Source organism: Panthera onca, chromosome A2, assembly GCF_046562875.1.
Source record: "Panthera onca isolate mPanOnc1 chromosome A2, mPanOnc1 haplotype 2, whole genome shotgun sequence".
NCBI lineage: Eukaryota > Metazoa > Chordata > Mammalia > Carnivora > Felidae > Panthera > Panthera onca.
The window spans coordinates 37,364,797-37,381,861 of NC_138340.1; the positions used below are offsets into that span (position 1 = coordinate 37,364,797).

The following is a 17,065-nucleotide window of genomic DNA, read 5'->3' on the forward strand; positions in this document are numbered from 1 at the left end:
GAATCCAAGTACTAAAATTACATGAGTAGATGAGAAAGTTTAGCTGACGAAATATCCATCCCTTTCTTACCTTCGTGCCCTTTTCCAGCTCCTCTTCAGACCATAAGGGATTTAGGTGGTTCTTCGAGTTGTTCGTGCCCTGATACCTCTTTCAGAGATGGTAGGTTGGGAAGGATAGATTCCTTCACTTCAGCAGCTACAGTGATCTGTGGAGGCCATTTCTAATAGATTCTGTTGCTTTAAAATATTTTAATGTCTTGACTCTTGCTGTGAAGAAGAAAGAATCTGAAGTCTTAGATGATGAGGATGATGGTGGTCGTGGTAACGCATTCCTGCTTCAGTCCTCAACACCCTTAAGAGGATGGCAAAGACACCCTATGGGCTCATTTGCTCTCCAGTCTTTAATTATTTCCAAAAAGTGACTACAATAAAAGAGAAGTCCACATTTTTCTTTTTAAATGAGTTAGGCGTTAAACACTACGGTGAGAGAAAAATACCATGGTTTTAAACTCCTGAAGTGGAAAATTTTATTTATCATGAAGTCACATCGTAAATAACTTTGGGCCCCCACAATGACGACAGCCTTATCTTTTCCTGTTTATTTCCCCAGATAAAGGAAAGTAAATTGCAGTTTTACTAAATTTCTCGTTTGAAGAAATGCCAATCAAAGTGGCATAATCTCATCAGTGTTTGTCTCTCCAGCTCCTTGTTGTCTCATGAACTTGGCCTGTATTGTAGATTGTGATCTGCTTATTGCAAAATACCCCAAATAACAAAGAAACGGCCTCTGAATCTCCGTTAGTGCAAGAACCAGTGTTTCTTTTGAAGTGAACCCTAAGAGAATCTCAGAAAGCTCAATATAAAATTATTCTGTTATATTGATTATTATATTCAATGAAAGGCCAAACTGTTACTTCATGTATCTCTCCCTTCGTTAATTGCTTAAAAACTGACTTCACACAACATTTGAGATGCCTCTTTGCCAATTATATTTTTATTCTCAGGACAGGTTTTTCTAAATGGTCTTTAAAAAATTAATTTTTCGTTCCAGATGTTTGCATAAGCATTTAAACGGTTCTTTAATAATGTCGGAGTGAGCCTAAATCAAGTTTACCTGGGGTCATCTTGGTCTGCTTTTCCTTGTTGCAACCTTAAAAGGCTTCTTTGTGTGCCAGGTACAATGAGCCGTCTTTCAGAAGATGCTGGACCATCATTTTTACAGTGAGATCTGTTCTTGGTAGTAGAAGAAAATAGAAACAGGATGAAAGAGATCATCGTGATTGAATGGTACTGAACAGTTATTTCTGCAGATAGGTGGTCATTAAAAATTGCCTTCAGTCAGGCTGTGAGGGCTTCAAATTAGAACTGCTGGACCCCTTTCTTGTCACTTTGTATCTCAGTACTTACTCATGAAGGTCAATTGTGTTCAGCAACTTAAAGTTTCCAAACATAGTATATAATTGTGCTTCCCATTCATGCCTGTTGACGCTCCCTTTCTAATTAATTAAATGCTGTGAGATTGTTCCGTGGAGGGGCCTTTGTTACTGATCTTTTTTAATGTTGTTGTTCGTCTGTCCATTCTTCTTTCCTTCCTTCTTTTCACCCATCCAGCCATCCAGCTAGCAAATATTTATCGAACACTTAATCTGTGCCAGGCACTGAGAATAAAATAAATACAAAGGACCCTGCCTTCAAGGACAGAAGACAATTAGACAAATAAAATGATCATACCTGGAGAGGGAGGTGGTGGGGGTGGCGGAGGGGACTTCTCTGAGGGAGAAATGTCACGCCTGTAAAGCCCTCCTCTGGAAGGTGAGGAGGAGCCGGCTGGGGGGGGAGTCTCTGGAGGAGGCCGAGGAGAACACCTGGCATGCGTCCCCTCAACCCGGTATTACGACGGCACGGGTATGGGAGTTTGGGTTTCTGTGGTGTGAACCCCTGAAGAACAGAGTCCCTGGCTTCCTCACTGCTGTCTTGCACAAGGCCCTGAGAAGACACCTCGCACATGCTGGGCCAGTCAATGTTTGCACTGCAGGGGCCTTTCAGTGCCTCGTACTTTTCCCAGAATGGGGCATAATGATGTGTGGGGAGAAGGGGGCGTGTGTTCTTTACTCTTGAGAGATTTTTGAGTTTCATCATCACACTCACGGTACTCTTTAATTACCTCATAATAAGGCTTTCACTGAACGTTCGTTCAAAGTATGTCCATAATTCCAAGTGGATGTTTTAAAGGAGTAAGCTCTGCAAGTAGAAACCTCTCTATTCAACAAACGAGGATGCTTACCTTCTGGGGTATTTTCTTGCCACTCTTAGATAGTTTACATAGAATATATTATATGTATATATGCTATAATATATTATATGTTAGTGGGAATATATATTATATTCCTGGACCTGACTTCACATTGGACTTTTATGAGATTTTTTTTTTAAACACACAGAATTCCAAACTCACCTGCTAGAGTCTCATTCAGTCATTTGTTTCGGGAAAGATCCCTGACATTAAATGCTCCTGTGTTGATGTTGAGGGAATAGGGTGGGGAGAAGAGTCCCCAGGCGCTTGTGATAGGAGTACAGGCTCGGGAACTATTGGCTGGGATCATACTGAAACATTTGAAGAGAAGGTACTTGCTTCCTAAATTGGCTGTGGGGGGTAGTTCATGCATCAGTATAATGCTGGTCACACAATGATCCCTCAGCTCTTAACTGTCTGAGGCCAGTGAGTAGTAGAAGTGTGAGTTTCCTAAAAACAGCAATGACTATCAAAAGAAAAGACAGAAGAAAATGGTGTGCTGTGGGAGCAATAGAACATTTGATATCCAAGTAAAGTAAGAATTCTGACAGCGATAAGGGTTCTCTACTTTTCCTCTGCTGAGTTTTGGACAGGGTAACAAGTAAAACCTCTTATCTCTTCTCTCACCCATTCAAAGTGGTGATTGGATTTTTCCTTCCAAAAAGATTCCAAGGCCCAAATTTAGCATCTAAAGGAAAATTTGACTGTCACTTGGATGGTTGATACTTTTAAGTTCCATTTTAGTTAAGGTCATCTTTGTAAAGGTCAGTAAGAATTCTGATGACTCTAGTTTTTTTTTGCTGAAATTTGGGGCAGGGAGTAGTAATTAAGATTTGAAATGCACTGGAATACAGGTAATATTTTTACTCTGCATTTGGTGTTTTGTGTTTTTTAAATATTCTTTTTCCTTTTTCTCCACTTGCATTTCTTTGTGTTTAAATTTAGGGTGTGTGTGTGTGTGTGTGTGTGTGTGTGTGTGTGTGTATGTGTATGTATGTGTATATAATATATATATGTATATATATATATATATATATGCATAAACATATGTATATGCAGTTGGGATACTCATCTGGATAATACAGATGTGCACAAGAGAGTTATTTTCATGTTATAGATTAATGCATTTTAAAGATTTTTTTTTAAAGTAACTTTTTAAAAAAAATTTTTAGTTTTAGAGAGAGTGTGAGTGGGGGTAAGGGTAGAGGGAGAGAGGAAGAATCTCAAGTAGGTGCCACAGAATTGAATCTCAGCACGGAGCCCAATGCAGGGTTTGGTCCCATTGTCCTGGGATCATGACCTAAGCTGAAATCAAGAGAGGGATGCTCAACCGACTGAGCCAGCCACGGACTCCCATTTTAAAGATATTTATTGAACATCAACCACAGACGAGTAGATTCCACTAGGTTCTAGGGATACAATGGTGAACAAAAAAGACAAGGTTCCTGCTCCTCTGAGACATTTGTTGAATAATGGGGTGACACCTTGAGGACTGGTATTTTATTTTATTTTTAAATTTGTAATTGAAGTGTAGGTGACATACAGTATTATATTAGTTTCAGGTGTACAACATAGTGAAATGACAAATACATTGCAGAACACTCACCATGATAAGCGTACTTACTGTCACTGGACAAAGTTATTACAGTGTTACTGACCGTATTCCCTCTGCTGCACTTTCTGTACCCATGCCTTATTTATTTTATAACTGGAGGTTTAATCTCTTCAACTCTTGCCTATCCTCCCACCCCTCTCCCCTCTGGCAACCACCAGTTTGTTTTCTTGTATTTATGAGTCTGTTTCTTTGTGTTTGTTTGTTCGTTTGTCTTCCAGATTCCATATGTAAGTGAAATTATATGGTATTTGTCTTTCTCCTACTTATTTCACTTAGCATAATACCCTTCAGGTCCATCCATATTGTCACAAGTGGCAAGATTTCATTTTTCTTTATGGCTGAGTAATACTCCATTGTGTGTATATATACCACCTCTTCTTTATCCATTCATCTATCATTAGACACTTAGGGTTTCATATCTTGGCTATTGTAAATAATGCTGCAATAAACGTAGGGGGACATCTATCTTGAATTGGTGTTTTGTTTTCTTCAGGTAGATACCCAGAAGAGGAATTACTGGATCATATAGCAGTTCTCTTGTTAATATTTTGAGGAACCTTTATACTCTTTTCCATAGTGGCTGTACCAATTTACATTCCCACCAACAGTGCCTGAGGGTTCCTGTTTTTTTCACATCCTTGCAAATACTTGTCATTTCTTGTCTTTTTTATACTAGCCGTTCTGACAGGTATGAGGTGGTATCTCTTTGTGGTTCTGATTTGCATTTTCCTGATGAGGAGTGATGTTGAGCCTCTTCTCATGTGTCTGTTGGCCATCTGCATGGCTTCTTTGGAAAAACGTTTATTCGAGACCTCTGACCCTTTTTTTATTCAGGTGTGTGTGTGTGTGTGTGTGTGTGTGTGTGTGTGTGTTAAGCAGATAGGTATTTTAGTATTGGGGAAATGTATGTAATATTTCATAAATTTTGTACATGGCAGCATATGTACACATTTAAGTCAAACTTTACTCCATTTGCTGGTGGGTATTTCAATGCTGTGGCCAAGAACACTGCTGTAATATAGATCTTTCTAAAGTACCATGAATAGTTGAACACATGCCCCTTAAAAGTAATTTTATTTAAATACTTATGTAAACAGTCAATGGACAGCCTTCTTGGGGGTGGTGGATTATCTGGGATGAAAGGTCAGGCGATGTCATTGGCTGAACGTGCCAGGGGAGCATTTGGCACCACTTTGTGTCCCTGATGGAATGGCTGGAATTGATACCATTGGTTTCATGGTCAACATTTGAGATCTCATGGAGGGTACAAATTTTCCCTGTGTGTAAGCATGTAATAAATCAGGGTTTCAGTTCTAAAACTTACCCGGTACCTTGTAACTTAATGCACTTTCAAATAGTGCCCGAAGTAAGAGGGAGTCCAGCTCAGTCTTTTTAAAGATAATCTAGCTATCCCTTAAAGTTCCAGATACAGTGATTTCCTACCCTTTCTATTTTCCTTCATCTTCTACTTTCTCTGTGGTTTTTCTTTTTTTGCTATGTTCGTTTTACTTTGGTTCTCTAGGTCGGTCATTGTGAATCAAGGATAACAGCCCTAACCGTCATCATAACCATAACAGCTGTTTTTTAATTGAGAGCTTACTATATGTCAGAGACTAACACATCACTGTATTATATTCTTCAGTTCTAACAGCATCCTGTGGGATAGGCACTTATCATTTGCCTTTCTCAGGGGAAGAATCTGGGGCATGGCAAGTTTGATAAATTTGGACAAGGTCACAGACTTAATAAGTGGTGGAATTTCAGCCTGGATAAGTTGACACCAGAACCTTTGTACTTTATTTTTATGACATTTTGTGACAGAGGTAGGAGAAGAGAGGTTGGGTAGGTTAGTGTGTGTGTGTGTGTGTGGGGGGGGGGGGGTTAGATAGTATAGCATCTTACTCCTCTGTTTACCCCAGCACCCAGCACAACACCTGGTGTGTAGGAAGTACTCAATAACTATAGTTAGTGAATGCAATTATATTACATTAGGGACCTGGATTCCCTACCCTACCCTACCCCAAGTCTTTTTATTGGTCTTTAGTTTTGTCAGCACTCTGTTCACTATTCTGAACTTCTCTTCACCCTTTCTACCCTCGGTGCTCTCTCATCCCCCATGAACTATCATCATGTCCTACTAGGACCATTTCAGTAGCCAATCTTGGCTCTCTTTTAGCTGAGTCTCAACATAGCAGCTAGAGGGAACTTTCTAAAACTCAAATCTGAGCCCTTTGCTCCTCTGCATATAGTCTCTCTGTGGTTTCCTGTTCATCTTGGATCAAAATCAAGTCCTTCTCCCTGTCCTACCAGATCCTATGTGGTCTGGCCCAGGTCATTGCTTTGGTTTCATGGACACCATGCTTTTCCCTCCCTCTCTGTCCTCCCAACTATAGTGGATCATTCTTGTAATTCCCACCTCAGGATTCTTGCACGTATATATTATTACCACTGCTCAGAAGACTCTTCTTCCACGCTCTCCTTTCCCCCGAGAGGCTAACCCTGCTGAGATCTCAGCGCAGAGGTCCCTGCCCAAGAGAGGGCTTTTCTGACCCTTACATTTTAAGCCTTTCCAGCTCCCTGTAGAAGTTATTACATGTAGTATTATCTGACAGTGTGATTATTTAATATGTGTGTCCCACTAGCCCATAGACTCCAAGAGTTTACACAGTGCCTGGGACGTAGTAGGTGTCCCCTAAATATTTATTAAATAAAAGAGTGAATGAATGAACAAATGAGCAAAGAATAAAAAGAACTAGCAATAGCCTGCCTGAGACTACCGACTAAAGATTTCCTATTATTAAAGGGAGGTGAAAACAAAGATAATTTCATTGCATTATGGAATTCACGCTTGATTATGGCTTGTAGAGAATGCATTGTTTTCCCATCATTAACTTTGGAGATAAACTCTTAGGCACAGAGAGGTGAAGTAACTTGCCCAGGGCACACAGCTAACCGGTGTCACATGTCTTCGTTCTGACCTTTGAATGGTGTGTAGAGAGAAACATACATATTTTCATAACTCTCCAGCACTCTGGTGTGCTGAGTCTGTAGGATTTCCATCAATATTTGGTAATATTGATGTTGTCATGTTGGAATTTTAAGAACGTCTTTTGAGAATGCGTGTTATTTTTATTTCTTCTTGTACACCAATGCTTCCAGAATTAATTGGGTGACAGTCTAAGAATACACAGATATATGGCCTGAAGATGTGTATGTCCTAAAAGATGGTGTCCACAATTAGAAGCAGCTTGTGTTTGGCTCCCACCAGGACTTGGTAGGGACAACCCTCATCCGCTTGGGGTCTGAGGGTGAGGAAGTCTGTCTGGATCTCTAGCCTGCCAGTAGGAGAGCATGTGCGATTATCAGATCCAGTTCCAAAAATGCCCGAGATCTCTCAAACTGAGAAGGGACGCAAGCAATCCTACAGCCCTCCTAAATTCTGAGACTCCGTTAAGTGTTAAAAATTCCCCGGGATGTGAAATTACCTCCCTTTCAAGTTCTCCACTAACTAACGCGCAGCCGCTGCAAACCTCAGCCGGTACCTGCAATCTGGAAGGCTAAGAGAGAGCATCCTGAGGTGCTCGCCTGGCTGCTGGGTGAACTGTTGGCCTGCCTGGGTCCTTGCATCGTCCCTTTAGCAGTGTGAGGCAGCATTTTTGTCCTGCAGGTACAGTAGGTACTGGATTAAACAGGTCTGCTGTTGAAGACAGACACCAGGCACCGTTCTAGCACGAGCTGTGTTTGGATTGGAGTTTCCAGGGCCTTATCAGGAGCCACCCCTAGTGACACAGCCAGTGCCAGAACTAACTTTGACTTTCACTCTTCGCCAAGGGCTTGAAGAGCACCTTAAAGGAAAAAAGATGGAGGCGCTTAGAGTTCAGATGTTCATGCCTTGCTCCTTTGAAAGCTTATATCTGTAAGTGAAGTTTTATTCTGGAAATAATCCCGGGACCACTTAACAGGAGCGATTTTTTTTTTTTTTTTTTTTTTTTTTTAAGGGGGAGGCTAGAGAACGGGAAGGTTTTATTGGGAGTTAAAAATACTGGAACTGTTACTTTGTTACTGTGGCTTTAATCAGCTTCAGCTGTAGCCTCTAATATGCGGCCAGGACAAGGATAACAACTAATTTGTTGGTGGGGGGGTGGAAATGCTGGCCCATTAGCTTTGTCTTGTTTAAAATTGAATGTCGGTCTTCAATTAATAATGCCAAAAAAAAAAAAAAAAATGACCGCTTGAACAATCCGAGAACAGAGCTTGATTTATGATTATGGAGTAGGTTGCAGCTCAGCTTCGTCATGAATAAAAAAGGATTTTCTTCAGGAAAACGAGTGTCCCTAGCAGTAGCATTTGTCAAAATTGCCTTATTGCAAACCCTTTGGATTTTTTGCTTTCTCCTTTTTTTTTTTTTTTTAAACCTTACTGTGGAACAGTAGCAGTTGCATTTATAAACATCTCGTTTGCATTTCTGTATATTGATTTCTTTTTCTCTTTGAGAGGAAAACAAAACATCCAAACATCAGAGTCATCTGCCTGGCGTGTAAGTGTAGAACAAATTTGAAATGGGCAGTTTCAAACAAATACTAAAAAAGAGAAAGACTAAGTAGATGATAGCGCCCCCCCCACCCCCCTTTAACATTTACTTTCAATGTTAGATGATAAGATTTGAAAACAATACTAAAAGCTGTGTCCCTAAGTGAATAGGCATTCAAGCAAATCAACTTATGCAAAAGCCACCTTTGGAGCTTAATAATTATTTACTGAACGTTCCTGGGTCATGAGAGAGGTTGTGATTAAGTCAGAAAAGCATTATGTTCAGCAGCTTGTGAAGGTGTGTTTAAAGACGACAAGAATAGTGGAAAAATACTAAATGTAGCAGAACTATTTTTAGAATTTGATTCTTAAAAAATGAATCCCCACAAATTGAAGCACAGTTAGAGTTCATTGTGTTTAGTAGGTACATCTTTAGAATTTCTTATAGTAGCTTTTAAAATGATTTCTAATTTTTTTGCGTGATTTTTGCTGTATTGAATTTGCTTTCACTTGTATTTTTCATTCTGTAGGTCATAAAAACAGTTTAATGACTTATTTCTTTGAAAAAAATGAGCATTTTATGGACAAAGTTTATGTATATTAATTATGTATTTAAAATGTCATTATGCTAGAAATGTTATAAATTTCTTCCTTGCAAAGCAGATAATAGTTAGGGAGATGATGTCTGCTCTTTGTGATTCATACCCCACAAGAATGTACTATGTAAGTTACTAATTTTTTTAATATTAATTTAATGCAAATTAACAGATGACATGAAAGGATAAAACATGCCATTTTGATGCAGCCTAAGGACAGTGATGATGTCACCCTTGAATTTACACCAAAATTAATTCTTACAACTGCTTTTGCTTAATTGATTTTGAATTTCTTTTTCTGGTTAAAGAAAATACTCACCATAGGAGCATGCTTCCCTTCTAAACTCTCAGAATGAAATTCTTAGCACACATCTTTGACAAAACTGTTCACTGAGCTGTTGCCTATTAACTTCTTTGTGCCTGTTCTTTTAGGGAGGGCACATGCTGTGAATTAATTGTTTCTTTTGTATTTTCCTCTAGGAAAGCAAAAGAACACCATAGCAGAAGGCAACATTCTAAGAGTTTTGTCTTCCTAGAAAATAACTTGTCAGTTTTTACTAGTTTTGAGATTTTAAGAAGATGCTGAGGATACCAAATCAAGAATTAAAACATAGAATAGTATAGCTTGTACTTATGGCCCACGTGGTGTGCTGGCCACCATTCTAACCCATATTAACACATTTGATTCTCATAATTGCTCTCTACCTAAGGTACTGTTTTCTCCTTCCATTTTGCAGATGAGAAAATTGAGGTTTGGGCAGGAGAAAAATCCTGCCCATGTCCTGTAACTGAGACATGATAGAGCCACATTTTTACCCTTAGGTATGCTGGCTCCAGGACTTCTGCTCTTTTCTGTTATGTTTTATGGATTTTCATTTAAGATACTGAATGAATTGATGTTTCCTCCTCTGCCTTCTTACGGAGTGGTTTTCCGCAAAGCACAGATTTCTGAATTACTCCAGCCATTCCTCATTTGAGCTTTTGAGGGGGGACATACCTAGTCTAGTGCCACAGTATTTGTCTTTCAAATGTATTTCCTTGTATCCAGTTCACTATTGATAATAATTATAAGGCAACTATTTGGGGCAATAGATCTACAAAATATATACATCAATTATAGGATCTGTTCTGACTTGAGAAATCTGAAAATGTAGAAGGAAAGTTTGGCTTAGAATTAAGGAAATGCAGTAGGAGTCCAGAGCTCTTGGGAAAAATATATTCTCTGTCACTGGATGATTCAAGCAAATGGTTTGACTAAAATGTCTTCTGACACTAAGATTCTAATATTATCTGATTTTAAGAGGTGGAGTATTTGTTAGGATAGAGCCACCACATTTATTCACTGAACAGGCATTTATTTGATCCTACTGTGTGCCAAGTATTCTTCTGGGTGCTAGGGAATCTATATGTGAATAAAACATAAAACAAAAATCCTGTCCTCATGGAGACCGGGTCATGAAGGACTATGCACATTTCAGCTCCATTCTTAAGTCTGGGCCTCATCTTTGCAGTTCAGAGTGACTGCTGGACCTCCAACCATTACAGCCAAAGTCTAGGAGACATGATGGCAGAACTTAGACGTGAAGCTAAACTAACCAAGTTCCTGGAAAGCTGGGTAATGTTGTGAGTGGCACTGTACCAGCTAAAACGAGGAGAAAATAGGGAAATGGATATTGGATTGTTTGAGTTATAGATTTTAGGCCAAAACTTTACTTTTTCCAGAATGACTTATATTTCCTAAATGTCACAAAAACCAGCTGTGGTACTGCAGGGCACATCAAACTGGGCTTAATCAAAAATGGAGGTTGGCCTTTGCAAACGAATATCCGATGTTCAGGGTTTTCAGGGCTTCACAGGTCATTCGATTCATTTGCTCAGTGTCATCCAATGCTGGCTCCTTCTTTGCATTTCCTCCTTCTCTGTCCTTTCTTCCTTCAGTCCACATTACTGTTTCAACTAGTTGGGCTTTCTTTTCAGTTGGTCCAGGAACTTCCAGACTTACATCTCACCATCTTTCCAAATCTTTGCATAAAGAGAGTTCTTTTACCCCAGTAGTTATAGTCCAAAGCATTGGACTGACTCTTGCTGGACCACTTTGGAGCACAGGCCCATGTGATGGATATGCTGATTGGCCAATCCTGGGTTGTGTTTCTATACCTGGAGTCAGCAGCAGCGTTATAACCTCATGAACTGAAAGTGAGGAGGCTGGTCCTTCAAGATGAAATCAGGGTGCATCACCAAAGAAGTGGGGCAAGATGCTGGGCTGCTCATGAGGCCATCACTTGTCCTTTGGTCTGGATTTCCACACAGTATTGCAGACTTCCCATGTTGGGAAGGTATGTCCTAGGCATGCGTAAAGAAACTTCTTCCTTTTAAAATACTGCAGGTGGAGTGTCATGTCATGCCATCTCAATTATTTGCACCTTACAGAGGATGAGTCTTTCAGAGCATTTTAAAACATAGCAGCTAGGCGCGAATGGGATTCCACAGTTGGATAGAGTAAGCAAGAATTGTAGAGTGTGGCCTAGTGGAAGGGAGCTTGATATGAAAGACAGAGAGCTTGAGTGTGCAGCATCTTAACTTTATAGGTTTTATAACCTTTTGATGGCCTGGCTCTCCGAGGCACTTTCCTGTAGGGAATTGAGGGCTAAGAGTATGCCAGCCCGTAGTGGCATCTGTGGAAGATGGAGAACAGTTGTGGTCATAAAATGAGGAAATGGCATCCTCGTATCCCTGGTTGAAAATATCGTTTAGTAAGAGTTGACATTCTCCTTAGTTACAGAGTGTACTGAAGTGAGAAACTCTGCGAGTGGTGAAAATAACCAACTTAAAAAAAATCTGATGATGAAATTGCCTGGAAGAACACTGGTCATATATTACTGAAGAAGTCTCTTAAACATTTTTGGTAATCCTTCCTATTTAAAGAATTTTTTTTTCAGGCAAGGGCTTGCAACATATTTTTATTTTATAAACATGTCAATAATGTTTATATGTTAAACACATTATTTACATTATAACTATATTACATTATTTACGTGTGCCATATTGTAATGGTATATGTATTACATTGTACAACATGTACAAAAAGAGAAAATAAAAGTGAAGGATAAAATTTTTATATAAAGAAACGTTCTTTAAAAAAATTTTTTAACGTTTATTCATTTTTCAGAGAGAGATTGTGAGTAGGGGAGGGGCAGAGAGAGAGGGAGACACAGACTCTGAAGCAGGCTCTGAGCTGTCAGCACAGAGCGTGATGCGGGACTTGAACCCCTGAACTGTGAGATCATGACCTGAGGTGAAGTCGAACACTTAACTGACTGAGCCATCCAGGCACCCCTATAAAGAAATGTACTCATCTTTTCTTCCTGAGCCCCAAGATATCGTATTTTGTATGATATCTTTTGAAGAATACTGATAGACTGGGGGTCTTATTAGGGTTCTCTTTAATTTTGATCTAATCAGTTGCTGAGATTATTCTTGCTGATACTAGCTTAAAATTATTAATCCCGGGGCTCCTGGGTGGCTCAATTGGTTAGGTGTCTGACCCCTTATTTCGGCTCACGTCATGATCTCATGGTTCATGGGACTGAGCCTCGCGTTGGGCTCTGTGCTGAACATGAAGCTTGGGATTCTCTCTCTGCCTCCCTCTCTGCCCCTCCACTCTTTCTCTCTCAAAATAAATAAATAAACTTTAAAAAAAAAGAATATTAATCCGGAATAGATGCAGAGAGTCTTCAGTTTTTACCAATGAATTGGAATCTAAGTGTTGTTGAGAAGTAGAGATTTCAGATTTTAACTTCTATGTCATTGGTGTGGTTCTTTTTAGAATGTTTTCTTCCTTTGGTACAATGAAAGGTACAGAACTTCAAAGGACAGGAGTACTGTCCACTTAGGGCACCGTGATCTTCCTCACTCCTGGCAGAACCTGTCCCTTGGAAAACGTCCAAATATTTGGGGAAGAAAAGGAGAGGAGAAAGACAAGCTGTACTTTGCAATCCTTTTTCTTTACTCTGTGCCAGAAACCTGTAGTGTGTACTGTTTGAGCCGGTAATGTTACCAGAAAAATTTTGGCAGGCTTTCATTTTTTTTCTTGACCACTAAAACCCAGAGTTGATCATGACGGAAGTTCAGAAGATCTCCATTTTTGAAGCCGAGCTGTGAAATCTGGTACTTTCACATTTACATGGATTATAATCCATATAAATATAGTCTTAGATGTTTTCAGTACAAGTAACAACACCTTTTCTTACTGGTGCTCGGTTGAAAAGGACATGCTTACATTTACAAAGTGATTACGTAAGAAGGAATGGGAAGGTGAAGATAATGGAAGGGCTGATCATCCAGAAATATTGGATACACAGACTGTCATTTGAAGAGATAGATCCATTTGCCAACTCTCATTTCAGTGATTTGTGAACTTGGACGCACTGGTAGAAGATTCTTCAGAATTTCCTTTTGCTGACAGAACAAACTGGTTTGAGGGGAAGTTTCTGTAAATTCAGCCTGCTGGTTCCTTTTTCTTATGATAAAGTAGTTGTGTTGTAACCATGAAGATCCATTGGCATTACTGGAGAGATATTTTTCATTTGTTTGGTTTTAGAGCCTCTAGTCCCCATTTCATTCCATTCCACATGTTGAAATCAGTGCAATAAAGACTCTTCGGAGCTCTTGGAAGGCTTGCTGGAGATGTGGACGGAATGTGAGTTTCCTCAGATGTGGAAGACAGTGTTCTTGTCGAAGAATCAGAGATGTGAGTTCCAGTCCCTACTAAACTCCTTGAGCATGGCTAGGCATTGGATTCAGCTGCAAAATTTTTACAGACAAGCTTATTTCACCTTACCTGAAATCAGAATGTCCAGGGTGGGAGACTGGGACACAGTCCTCAGCTAAGTTTGTGGCAGTCACTCTTGGATTTGGAAACTCCTGTGGCTTAACCTATCTATGACATGGCTTTCTCACCTGTGTTGTGCCTTCCCGTGTCTCCAGTGTGTATTTGACCCTCAGTCCTTGTGCTTTTCTGGACATAATTATATTATACTCCAGTGCAGGCTGATGCTAGGCTTTGAGCTCTATCGACTTAATGATTATAATGAAGATTAATTTTCCCTGGAGAAAAATGCTAGGATTTTTTACTTTATATTTCATGAGAGAATTGCAGGATTAAGAATCTCCCTCTACTCCTGCAAAACTTTGTCACATTCTCTGCATTAAATGGGGATTCCCTAAATCTTAAGCGACAGATCCGCTGTGGTCCAAACTTGCGTGTGGACTTGTACAAAATTGTTTCTTGGCATCAAAAAAGAAGAAGCATGTTTATGGTTTAGCATTTCTTTTACTACTAATTTTTTAACTCTGTTCCAGTTTACTGGACTCTGTGCCATTGTGGGTTTTTTTTTTTTTACATCTGTTACAGATTTTGATCCTCATGACAATGTTGATAGGCAGATGCATTACGCAGTCCTTATAAATAAGGAAAACTGAAGCTCAAAGAGATTGAGTAACTTGGCCAAGGTCACATGTTAGTAAGTGGTGGAACTAGACTCTCTGTGGAGAGTCCTCGGTGGAACCGAGTCCTCTCGGTGGAACAGTTCCTCAGCCTGAGGAACTGAAGAGAAGAAATGAAGAAAAAAGTGTATTAGCTCCTTCAGCCCAGAGACTAAGTTTCAACTGACAACCACTTTTCTGCCGTGGGTGACCATGAGAGGGCGACCAAACTGACTCAAAAGGTCTAGTAAAGGGATATTGTCATCACTGTCAAAGATGAGGGGTGCTTGGGCAGATGTCGTGTGGATGGCAGGGGACTGGATTTCATGGAATTTCTGATATATTTAAGTGGTTGATGGGAGCAGTGGAATTCACTGTTTGGATTTAGGAATAGACAGGATACTCGGAGCACATGCCCACATACCTGTACCATCTCAGAGAAGGAGGAGGCTTTGAAGTTAAAATACAAATTCAGCCATGGAGGGCGGGCGGGGGACTCTGGTGACAGGTGTGGCTGCCTGACGTCTTACAGCTGCTGTGTTTCCGAATTTACCTTACTTAGCTCACTCAGTCACTGCCGGGCATTAAGGAGGTGGGGTTTGGAGAGGATCAGAGAGGTTGAATGGCTCATTAAAGATCAGACTGCTCAGCAATGACTAGAACTTGTGTCCGGTTGATGGCCTTCCTGCTTGAATCACTATTGAGAAATTCACAGCTCTCCGGGAAGTTGTGCGTCTAGCTTCAGTGCTTTGGGGAAATGTTCGTAAAGGCGTTTGCCTTTCCTTCATTTGGCTGTAAAAGGGTAATTTCTTACAGAGAGAACACCTTCCCATGTGGAACTCTTTAAGAGTCAGATAATCTGGATAGCTGACTTAGTTTTGGAGCATCTCAGAAGAATTTTGTGACCGTGGCTTTAGATGCTGTGAGATTAGAACCAGATAGTCCCGGCACCTGGCACAGAGGAAGCACTCAGTGACTAGTTGTTGAATAAATGACCTTTCCATAATCTGATTAAAAGGAATCAGACTCACGGAATTAGGATTATCTAGTGCAGATTGAGCTTCATGGGCCTTGGATGAGCTCAGTTAGCTTTTAAAATTAAATTCATTTGGATGACTCTCCTTGCTTATCACTAATGACTTAAGCATCAGATCCTCGGTTTAAAAGTAAGCTTTTGAAAAAAAAAAAAAAAAAAAAAGGTTTTGTAGCCACACGTATTGTTCTCACATAAACTTCAACTTTGAGTTTAAAACATGATGCTCATTTGTCCTGCTAGCTTTTTGAGGGGTAGATATCTTCATTTTTGTTTGTCTATAAGGTGATGATTGCAGATTCAATTACTTCTAAGAGGCTGAGGATCTGGGAGTCATCTTTAACAATGTAGAAATACCCCTCAGGGAGTGTGTGCAGTGAAGTGACTACAGTCTTCCTTTTGCATTTTTTTTGAGAAGATTTATTAAAATAATTTCAATTAGCCAAGCTCTGCTACATTTTCTTTATTGGAGTTTCAGTTTATTTATATGGGTATACTGTATAAATATACATTTTTCCCCCCGATAGGATATTTCTATAAATGCCTTAAATGATATTGTTGTGGGCTTAATGTCTGGAGTCTTAGCGTGGTTGATAACTAGTAATTTTAATTTAAGATGTCTCAAGAATGCTTTACTGTTAATTGAAAGGATTTTTCCCCCAGTATCACAGCCAATGGCTTGTCTTGAGCAGCTAATTAGTGCGATTATTCCACAGCTGCATTTGCTACAGCACAAAGGTTTGCTCCTGTTTTTATCAAAAGGATCAGTCTCTCTGGGAATGTTTTAACCTGACAGGCTTTGAATAGTAAGACCGTTTATTTATTTATTTTTTAATAGCTACTCCCCCCTTCTTTTCTTGGTTCAAAAAACTACATTTGAGCTTTGAACACATACTCAAAAGCAGGAAAATACATTCGCTTTTTATGCACTTTTCCAGAGCCTTACCTGCTAAATGTATTATTTTGGGTAACGTCTAGGTATTTTTTCTGTGTGCTTGAGTGCATCATATTAAAATAATAAGCAGGGTATTAACGTTGTTCAATCTGTGTGCGTCTGTAGGAAACTGTGAAGGAAAAAGGGTTTAAGTCTTCTGGAATGCTCAAGACATGCAAGAGAACCAATGCCCTGGGTACCATCATCACTTTCCCTTCCTACTGTCAAAATACAGTCTGCGATGTACCCCATCTCTTTTGTTCCAGGCAAAGGGGGACTTTGATTATTCAAGTCATTCCTTCATGTTTGCAGATTAGTTCATGTTCATCTTGTTCTTAAATTAGTGACATGTATTCTGCCATTGAAAAGACTGTTATGGCTTTATTGTAATTTGGGGGGGGGACTAAAAAAAAGAACGAAAGAAGTTTATCTATAATTCCACTTTCCATCTGGCAGCTAAGATGACATTTATACAATCCCCTCTAAGCATGTGTATTTGTGTACATAAACACACTTTACTTATTTTAGACTAAAACATAAATACACTTTTATTTCCTACTTTTGTTCTTGTTATATACAT

General features: G+C 39.6%; 1 protein-coding gene across 7 annotated transcripts in view; it reads left to right on the plus strand.

Moving 5' to 3' along the window:
- MITF (melanocyte inducing transcription factor) overlaps window positions 1-17,065 on the plus strand; it is a 223,260-nt gene that overhangs the window by 112,976 nt on the left and 93,219 nt on the right. For 2 of the 7 annotated variants that reach the window (XM_060633739.3, XM_060633740.3), the window contains exon 1: window positions 7,452-7,824. The exons of 4 other annotated variants lie outside the window; for them this stretch is intronic. In XM_060633739.3, coding sequence (XP_060489722.1) covers window positions 7,769-7,824 — 56 coding nt within the window. In that variant the 5' untranslated portion in view covers window positions 7,452-7,768. Of the gene's footprint in view, window positions 1-7,451; window positions 7,825-17,065 lie in introns of those variants that run through there. One more of the 7 variants, XM_060633741.3, reaches the window with a different exon arrangement.